This window comes from Haplochromis burtoni, unplaced genomic scaffold (genome assembly GCF_018398535.1).
Source record: "Haplochromis burtoni strain Fernald_Lab_line unplaced genomic scaffold, NCSU_Asbu1 Contig_601, whole genome shotgun sequence".
Taxonomy (NCBI): Eukaryota; Metazoa; Chordata; class Actinopteri; order Cichliformes; family Cichlidae; genus Haplochromis; species Haplochromis burtoni.
Genome location: NW_024582962.1, coordinates 287,068 through 296,943, shown reverse-complemented (window position 1 = coordinate 296,943; position 9,876 = coordinate 287,068). Strand labels below are relative to the sequence as shown.

The window sequence follows — 9,876 nt, the reverse complement described above, 5'->3', positions numbered from 1 at the left end:
GTTTTTACAATTTCTGCAACTTTTCAGCTTTTTCAGCTAGTTTTTGCATACAGCTTCAGCTTTAAAGCATCCACACGGCATTTTCGCAGGAAATGCAATTTTTTCTAGTTGTTACTTGTGCTTCACAATAAAATATTTGAAGATAAATAAAGAACGTTTTTTGGAAAACCAAACAAATAAAAACACACACGACATTGACTTGAGAGCAAGCCTGAGGATTTGTGCAGTTGTAGCATCCAGCCTGTGAGGGGCAGTAGTGTTTCACCTCTGCCTATTACTAACAAAGAAGAACAAAGCAGAAGTGACCTACGTTTCCGGGGCGCGCGGTGATCGCAACGTTTTGTGGTTGTTGTTTTTATTTTTGTTGTTGTGGTTTTAAGTTTTCAGGAGATAAACATGTATGACCAGGATGAAGGTGAGCTGCACAGCTGTATAACGTCATTACGTCACATGGTGGATAATTTTATTTGCATTTATTTAGTAATTTTATTAACAGGACGTGACAGAGGAGCTAACCCGTGCTACAGCTAACCATTTTAGTAATTTCTGAGAGAACAAAAGCTAGTATCACTCATCCAAACAAACACCTGTCACACAGGTACGCGTCAGCCTCACGCAGATCACGAGCCTCACCTGATTCGTGTGCTAACATCAGCTAAAAGCAGCGGGGCTTTGTGTGAGCTAACAGGCTAAATGCTGCTAATGCACGAGGACCCTTTATTTAACTTGATTATCGCTGCAGACGTTTACACTCAGCGTTACTGTGACACTACACCCACAAATACTACAATATATAAACAGTACCACAGTATAAAAGCGAACACTTACATTATGTGTAAATTCTGCGGTATAAAAACTGTGTACAATCCGCCATATTTACACAGTATAAACACTGCATAAAGAAAGCTCGACCGTGATCAGAGATTGATTAGCAATGGAAGTAAATGTTGACCACAAGATAATTGACCGATCTATCTTTAAGTTAAAGGTGAGAGGTCATTACCCAGTTTCTCAGGGAGGCAAAGCTACAGGCAGCAGGTCAGTTCATCCTGTCTTCTCCTCCTTTTAACATGTAAAGGTCATGAAATGAAAGAGATGATGAGAAAAATAGACGTGTGGTGTGCTGAGACACACTAGTCTCCTTAATTACGTAAGGCTGAAGGGCTGCGGTGTTAAAACTACAAAGTGCAGAAGATGGAGTACAAAATGTCTTCCTTCATCACAGGTGTTTTACAGGTTGTGATAATGAAAATGTCCCTTCAAAGACAGGACAGGATGTCTGCAGCAGCTCAAAACACTCAGCTGTCTTTATAAATTTCCTGGAATAACTGAAGAGGCTCAGGTTTAGGACTCAAAGACAGGGACAAAGTGTTTTTGCAGTAACAACACAAGTATTTGTAAGAGATTACTTTCAAGAGCAGAATATTTAAATGAGCCACAATAAAAGGATTTGTTCCACAAACTTTAACTCTTAGTAAATAGTGTGTTAAGCAGAGTGTAATAGCTGATTTGATCATTTATGATTCATTGGAATGAGGGGGACGAGAGAATTGTAATCAGCTCAAAGCTGTGAGAGTAGGGCCAAGACTCATCACTTAAGTGTTTCAAAAGCCAAGCTTGGATTTTATGAAACAGTTGTTTGAGCTCACAGGGAATGTCATCTGTAGTGTGACAAATGAAAGTCTGTCAGACTGCAGCTGTTAATTAGATTCTGTGTGGGCTGGAAAACACTGAACGTTGGATTTAGCCATGTGTCACCTCCATCACTTGTGATCTGACAGTAAATCATCACCATCGTGCGGTCAGCAGTTTGGAATCAGCTCTCTGATGAACCCTGAGGCTCAGTCTTCAGGACCTCTCACAGTTCATATCAACAGAGTTCTCCTGATATCACCAGCTTCAGGCTGTGTGCTGCATTTGCCTGCACTCAGACAGGAAGTGATGTCATTACACTCGACTCACACAAACAGGAAGTTGACTTAACAGATCAGATGTGTTGCTTCTGATTGATCAGTTTGCGTGATCAGAACCAGTGAGTTAAAAACAGAACGATCAATAACTTTCCTGTGAGATTGTCATCTGTTTTTATTGATGTATCTGATCAATTCACCAGTTGTTTAAACTGATCATTAAACTCTATGTGCAGTTATCTGTGAAAAGGAAGTAACCTGAACCGACAATCTGTCATTGATTGATCGGTGAAGCTTCAACGTCTCAGTATGTGTATTGCTCACGTATATTTATCCCTGCTGTCTCTGTCAGATAATCAGTATGATGAAGATGATGATGAGATCACTCCTGACCTGTGGCAGGAAGCGTGCTGGATCGTCATCAGGTAAACTCACCTGTGTGTCCTTGTGGAGATGTAGTGATCATCTGTTCTTACAGGAAAAATATTATGGTGAGTCCACACAAAGCGCGGACCGAACGGCACGTACACGGACCCGCCATCGGTGTTCAAAGCTGACAGCTCAAAGGTCTCTGATGCTGCAGGTGTTGTCTCTCTCTGAACCAGCAGCAAAAGAAGATCAAACTATGTTTCTCGTTTGATAAACATCATTATTAATTCCCTCTGACTTTGGCTAGTTTTCCATCTCAGATCTCTGTTTTTTGCATTATTCACCCAACAGCAATGTTCCCTTTAAACTGCGCGCATGTTAGAGCTGGGCGATAGAACGATAACGATATGTATTGCGAAATAACTTTTTCTCGATAGAAAAATTAAACTATTGCGATAGACCTCGCCGCGCTTGTCCTCTTTAAAAAGAAAAAGAAAAAAAAGAACAGCCAATCCAAATTAAGTAGTAGCAGAGCCGAACCAATCACAGCCGCAGCGTCACGTCACGTGACTTGTTACGTACAGCACAAGTGCCAAGCCGCACATGTGTATTTGTTTGGGAAGCAGCCAGCCACCGTGCCGCTGGGTAATGGAGGAAATGAGTGTGCCGACTAGAGAAAAATCAACCGAGCATGACCGAAGGTTACCGAAGAGACAACAGATGATGGTTCCAATGCCGGAGAGATTGTCGAACGGAAGAGCCATAGAAGTTCCGTTGTGTGAAGGTATTTCGGCTATTTCAAGTCTGACAAAAAACAGAGTAGCGTTCACTGTAAACTGTGCCGAAAGCAAGTCTGGAAATACAATAAAGCGGTGCATGCTCAATCTCTGACTGGAAGCGCTAATTCGTCATTCGGCTTTTGTCAGACTAAAGTAACTGTTAAAACTGAAAAGCTCAGCTGTACAACAAGGAGAGATTGAGAATTTCCTTTTAGTTCTCAGTTTATTTGATATTGACAAAAGTTAGTCAATTTTGTCTGTTCTTCTGTAAAACTAAGATTTATTTTTAGAATTAATATTTTGTTTCTAAGTGGAATTGACAATTTAGTAGTCTGTTTTGTTTGTTCTATTTTGAAACTTAAACGCTTCAGCGGCTGCCTTTTGTGTAGTTTGCAATATTTGCCTTTATTTATCTGAAAAAGTCTCATGTTCCTTAAGTACATCTACCCTGTTGAACTTATTATGGGAAATAAATATATAAAATAAAAACAAGCTGCTGATTATTTCACATTTTACTTGTGAGCAACGGCACATTTAAATCTTACAAATATAGTTATTTGGCTTATATCGTGATATATATCGTTATCGCCTGAAATGGAAAAAACCTATCGTGATATGAAAAAATCTTATATCGCCCAGCTCTAGTGCATGCGCAATTGCGCACTGCTGGCACGGTCTCTGTGCACAGAAAACAATCTAACCTGAATTGAAATTAAAATAAATACGTTAACAATTCTGTTTTGCAGTGTTAGTCAGTGAGTGACTGAACGATGCCACCTTATCCCATAGTCCAGCCAATGATGTGATTCACATTCATATATACATAGCTAATCAACATCGTTGACAGGCTATGACAGCGTCCTTATGGGCCGACACCGGTGTTTTAGCTAGCAAAGCGGCGTGGCTGATGTGGAGTGAAGCCACGTTAATGACAACGTGTACAACCATTGGAGATGTGAGCAGGACAGACGGAACAATTGACAGTGTGTGGACTTTATACCAGTTTTAATTTTGTGTTGATAGGCCACGTAAAACCAGAATTATGATGAAAATATCTGCAATGTTTGGTTTTCTTCCTGAATACTGTCGTTGTTTATATTTACTGCGGGAAGAAATGGTAAAAATGGCGTTTTATAAGGAAAACGCTCGAAAGCACTTTCCGCCTGTGAGCAAAGACAACACCAAAAAAAACCCACCCTTTCCTATTGGTCGAAAAAAGTACCATGTCGACCAATCAAAAAATGATATGGCAACATGGCATTTAGTTGTTTAGGTAGGGGGAAGTTTTAGGAGTGACGGCCGTGTTTTGGTGTTTTGAGATGTGAGAGATTTGCGACGTTTAGCTCAAATCTTGTGTAGTTAGTGTGTAGTGTAGTCAATAGTTTTGTTGTGTGTGTCAGAACAATGAGGCGACTGCTGAATGTTACAGGTGTTACAGCAGTGATACATCTGCTGCTGTCAGGCCTGCAGGTATCAGGCTGTTGTTCTCCTTTATCTCATAGTGGACAAATTATTTTTGGAGTGGCACAAATAATTTGTGTGGCATTAGATTTGATGCAGAACAGCTGATTGTTCTGTAAATAGTTTGTTTATTTAAAAAACGCCTTGGCTGCATTTTTAGGTAAACAGCTGCAAAAATCTTTGTTGTTTGCAAAACTCAGTTACTTTTTTAAAGAAGTAACTATATAATTAATTGCCCAACATTGGTCATTATTTACTGTATTTTGCAGACAGAGTTACAGGACTCTCTCCCAGACCACAGACACAGACTCATAATACAAGTCAGAACTTTGTAAAAAAGAAGAAAGTTTTGTTTTCAAAATTGGAGTTCAAGTTATTTTTACTTCCAATAGTGTTAACATGCTACACAGGTCATGAAATAAATTTTTAAATTTTCATTGTAAGTGGGCTAAAGCAGTTAATTAAAAGTAGTCTAACATAAATGTACATGCTGTAATTTGATTATTTTAATAAACCATTGTTACGACCCGTCTAGGGCCAGGCAATAACATGAGTGAGGCACTCGCTTCCCCCCCCCAAGACCCAAGCAGCCACAAGAAACAAATCCGTTAGTTACAATGTGGTTTATTTACAATGTGAAATAAAGGAACCAAAACGCGAGTGTCAACACTTCAGGGTGAGCCAGGGCCAAAGCAATAAACAAAACAAATCTACACAAATCCCGCACCCCTGACCTTACCAAAACAAAGTCAAAAATAAAGACAGAGTCTGACCTCCTTAACTAACTCAAAACAGGAGAAAACGGGTGATCAAAAGAAACGGCAGCTCACCCCTACCCACTCCACTTCCACAACTTTTAAGCGCACTGCAGCCAGCGGCTGCCACAGGAATACTGCTGGGTCATGAGGAGAAACGCGAGGACCTCTCCCACTGTAGCACTCCAGCCTCCTTTTAATGGGCGGGTCCTCCAGCTGGAACCAGTCACGTCGGGGCAGTGTATCCACGCACCAATCGGAGCAGGGCCCTGGCACAGCTAAATTAACATAAAAAGACACAACACCTGCACAAAACAAACACATGGACATGCAAGTTCGTAACACCATGTAACTTGGATGGATTCGATGCTGGCGTGACCACAGTGCACACGTCTGCTGTTGCTCACAGTGGTCCAAGGGACTACTCAGGGAGTTTGTGTGTTCGCTTAGACACATGAAAAATTAGAGGGAACATTGCTCACCAGTCTACCGTTTTTTACAGCGCTGGCGGCTGCTGTGTTAGGTTTTTTTTTTTTTGGGGTTTTTGCAAGCAGCCGTTTTAACGCCATGCAACCTCAGGTTTTTGGCCTGCTTGGATGTTCTATCAAAAATTGTGCTCTGTTGTGTATCTGATGAATGAAAGCCAAACCAGTAACACACCACTGAAGTTGCAGCATTTTTACAAACCAATTCTGGTTCATCTGTTTCATTTAACGATCCGCTTTCCCCCTTCTCATTCTCCGTCGCCGCCATGCTTTTTCCACCATTTGCGTATGAAAACAAAGGCACTGTCTTTTGCTAACCTGGCAGATTGCGCTGCAGCAGTCGCAGCTGGTTTGTAGACACAAGTATGCGAACGTGCCATTTTCCCCCGCTATTTTAATGATAATCCTGCACAGAAGCTCAGAGACAGACTCACACACACATGGAGATGTTGCAACTGTTTGAAGATTTGAGTTTGTGGAATGAACTTTGCAAAGACACATTTGACAAAGTCTCTGCTTCCAGTTTTGACTTCTTCTCCTCCTCATCAGGGTGTATGATGCAATATTGTCTGAGTGGCGACACCTATAGTTTTGGAGAATACTGCAGCGCCTTCCTGCGCCTTAACAGCAGGTAGAAAAGGTTGCATCTGACGCAGGGGTGAGTGAAGCCACCACTGCAGGGGGGATATATTGGCACCTTAACTATTTACACCCCAATTTTGTGCTTTGGTGCTTCATCTAAACTCTGTAGCACTTATTTGTCACACCAAATATACCTGATCCTGGAGATAAAATACTGTGAGAACCTCCCTTAATAATGTCAGAAAGCCTTCCAAGAAAACAGAATGCCACTCGAACGTCATGCTCCGCGATGCTGGTCACCGGTCTCTCGCTGATGACGTCACTGTCCTCGGTAGTTAGGCGGTAGATAGCAGTAGCCGCCTGGCTAACCTCGAAACGGGCGTAGAACTGATTCAGCTCGTTGGTGAATGCAGAGTCGGCGTTGATATTCTGTTTTCTTGGAAGGCTTTCTGACATTATTAAGGGAGGTTCTCACAGTATTTTATCTCCAGGATCAGGTATATTTGGTGTGACAAATAAGTGCTACAGAGTTTAGATGAAGCACCAAAGCACAAAATTGGGGTGTAAATAGTTAAGGTGCCAATATATCCCCCCTGCAGTGGTGGCTTCACTCACCCCTGCGTCAGATGCAACCTTTTCTACCTGCTGTTAAGGCGCAGGAAGGCGCTGCAGTATTCTCCAAAACTATAGGTGTCGCCACTCAGACAATATTGCATCATACACCCTGATGAGGAGGAGAAGAAGTCAAAACTGGAAGCAGAGACTTTGTCAAATGTGTCTTTGCAAAGTTCATTCCACAAACTCAAATCTTCAAACAGTTGCAACATCTCCATGTGTGTGTGAGTCTGTCTCTGAGCTTCTGTGCAGGATTATCATTAAAATAGCGGGGGAAAATGGCACGTTCGCATACTTGTGTCTACAAACCAGCTGCGACTGCTGCAGCGCAATCTGCCAGGTTAGCAAAAGACAGTGCCTTTGTTTTCATACGCAAATGGTGGAAAAAGCATGGCGGCGACGGAGAATGAGAAGGGGGAAAGCGGATCGTTAAATGAAACAGATGAACCAGAATTGGTTTGTAAAAATGCTGCAACTTCAGTGGTGTGTTACTGGTTTGGCTTTCATTCATCAGATACACAACAGAGCACAATTTTTGATAGAACATCCAAGCAGGCCAAAAACCTGAGGTTGCATGGCGTTAAAACGGCTGCTTGCAAAAACCCCAAAAAAAAAAAAACCTAACACAGCAGCCGCCAGCGCTGTAAAAAACGGTAGACTGGTGAGCAATGTTCCCTCTAATTTTTCATGTGTCTAAGCGAACACACAAACTCCCTGAGTAGTCCCTTGGACCACTGTGAGCAACAGCAGACGTGTGCACTGTGGTCACGCCAGCATCGAATCCATCCAAGTTACATGGTGTTACGAACTTGCATGTCCATGTGTTTGTTTTGTGCAGGTGTTGTGTCTTTTTATGTTAATTTAGCTGTGCCAGGGCCCTGCTCCGATTGGTGCGTGGATACACTGCCCCGACGTGACTGGTTCCAGCTGGAGGACCCGCCCATTAAAAGGAGGCTGGAGTGCTACAGTGGGAGAGGTCCTCGCGTTTCTCCTCATGACCCAGCAGTATTCCTGTGGCAGCCGCTGGCTGCAGTGCGCTTAAAAGTTGTGGAAGTGGAGTGGGTAGGGGTGAGCTGCCGTTTCTTTTGATCACCCGTTTTCTCCTGTTTTGAGTTAGTTAAGGAGGTCAGACTCTGTCTTTATTTTTGACTTTGTTTTGGTAAGGTCAGGGGTGCGGGATTTGTGTAGATTTGTTTTGTTTATTGTTTTGGCCTTGGCTCACCCTGAAGTGTTGACACTCCCGTTTTGGTTCCTTTATTTCACATTGTAAATAAATCACCTTGTACTACCGGTATTTGTTTCTTGTGGCTGCTTGGGTCTTGGGGGGAAGCGAGTGCCTCACTCATCGATCCATCCTAGACGGTCTAACATGGTTTATTAAAAATAACAAATTACAGCATTTACATTTATGTTAGACTACTTTTAATTAACTGCTTTAGCCCACTTACAATGAAAATTAAAAATCTTGTTCATGACCTGTGTAGCATGTTAACACTATTGGAAGTAAAAATAACTTGAACTCCAATTTTGAAAACACAACTTTCTTCTTTTTTATCAAAGTCTGACTTGTATTATGAGTCTGTGGTCTGGGAGAGAGTCCTGTAACTCTGTCTGCAAAATACAGTAAATAATGACCAATGTTGGGCAATTAATTATATAGTTACTTCTTCAAAAAAGTAACTGAGTTATTGCAAACAACAAAGATTTTTGCAGCTGTTTACCTAAAAATGCAGCCAAGGCGTTTTTTAAATAAACATTCAAACTATTTACAGAACAATCAGCTGTTCTGCATCAAATCTGATGCCACACAAATTATTTGTGCCACTCCAAAAAATAATTTCTGTCCACTATGAGATAAAGGAGAACAACAGCCTGATACCTGCAGGCCTGACAGCAGCAGATGTATCACTGCTGTAACACCTGTAACATTCAGCAGTCGCCTCATTGTTCTGACACACACAACAAAACTATTGACTACACTACACACTAACTACACAAGATTTGCGCTAAACGTCGCAAATCTCTCACATCTCAAACACACCGGCCGTCACTCCTAAAACTTCCCCCTTCCTAAACAACTAAATGCCATGTTGCCATATCATTTTTTGATTGGTCGACATGGTACTTTTTTCGACCAATAGGAAAGGGTGGGTTTTTTTTGGTGTTGTCTTTGCTCACAGGCGGAAAGTGCTTTCGAGCGTTTTCCTTATAAAACGCCATTTTTACCATTTTCCGCGTATTAACACCGTGCAATCTTTTGATTGGTCACAGTAATTTTGACCATAGAGTTTTTGCGTTGTACAGCTTTCGTCTTAACCTACTGTTTGCGTTAACAAGGAGTATTCAGGAAGAAAACCAAACATTGCAGATATTTTTATCATAACTCTGGTTTTACGTGGCCTATCAACACAATTTAAAAACTGGTATAAAGTCCACACTTTTGTCAATTGTTCCGTCTGTCCTGCTCACATCTCCAATGGTTGTACACGTTGTCATTAACGTGGCTTCACTCCACATCAGCCACGCCGCTTTGCTAGCTAAAACACCGGTGTCGGCACATAAGGACGCTGTCATAGCCTGTCAACGACGTTGATTAGCTGCGTATATACGAATGTGAATCGCATCATTGGCTGGACTATGGGATAAGGTGGCATCGTTCAGTCACTCACTGACTAACACTGCAAAACAGAATTGTTAAACGTATTTATTTTAATTTCAATTCAGGTTAGATTGTTTTTGTGCACAGAGCACGTGCCAGCAGTGCGCAATTCGCACACTAGAGCTGGGCGATATAAGATTTTTTCATATCACGATATGTTTTTTCATTTCAGGCGATAACGATATATATCACGATATAAGCCAAATAACTATATTTGTAAGATTTAAATGTGCCGTTGCTCACAAGTTTTTTTTTTCCTTT

At 41.6% G+C, this 9,876-nt stretch overlaps 1 protein-coding gene across 1 annotated transcript in view; it reads left to right on the top strand.

Annotated features, from left to right (window-relative positions):
* Nucleotides 1-273: 273 nt before the first annotated feature.
* The window catches only part of polr2b (RNA polymerase II subunit B), a 42,772-nt gene continuing 33,169 nt past the window's right edge, over nt 274-9,876 (top strand). The window contains 2 exon segments of the mRNA XM_042214691.1: nt 274-415; nt 2,263-2,335. Coding sequence (XP_042070625.1) covers nt 397-415; nt 2,263-2,335 — 92 coding nt within the window. The 5' untranslated portion in view covers nt 274-396.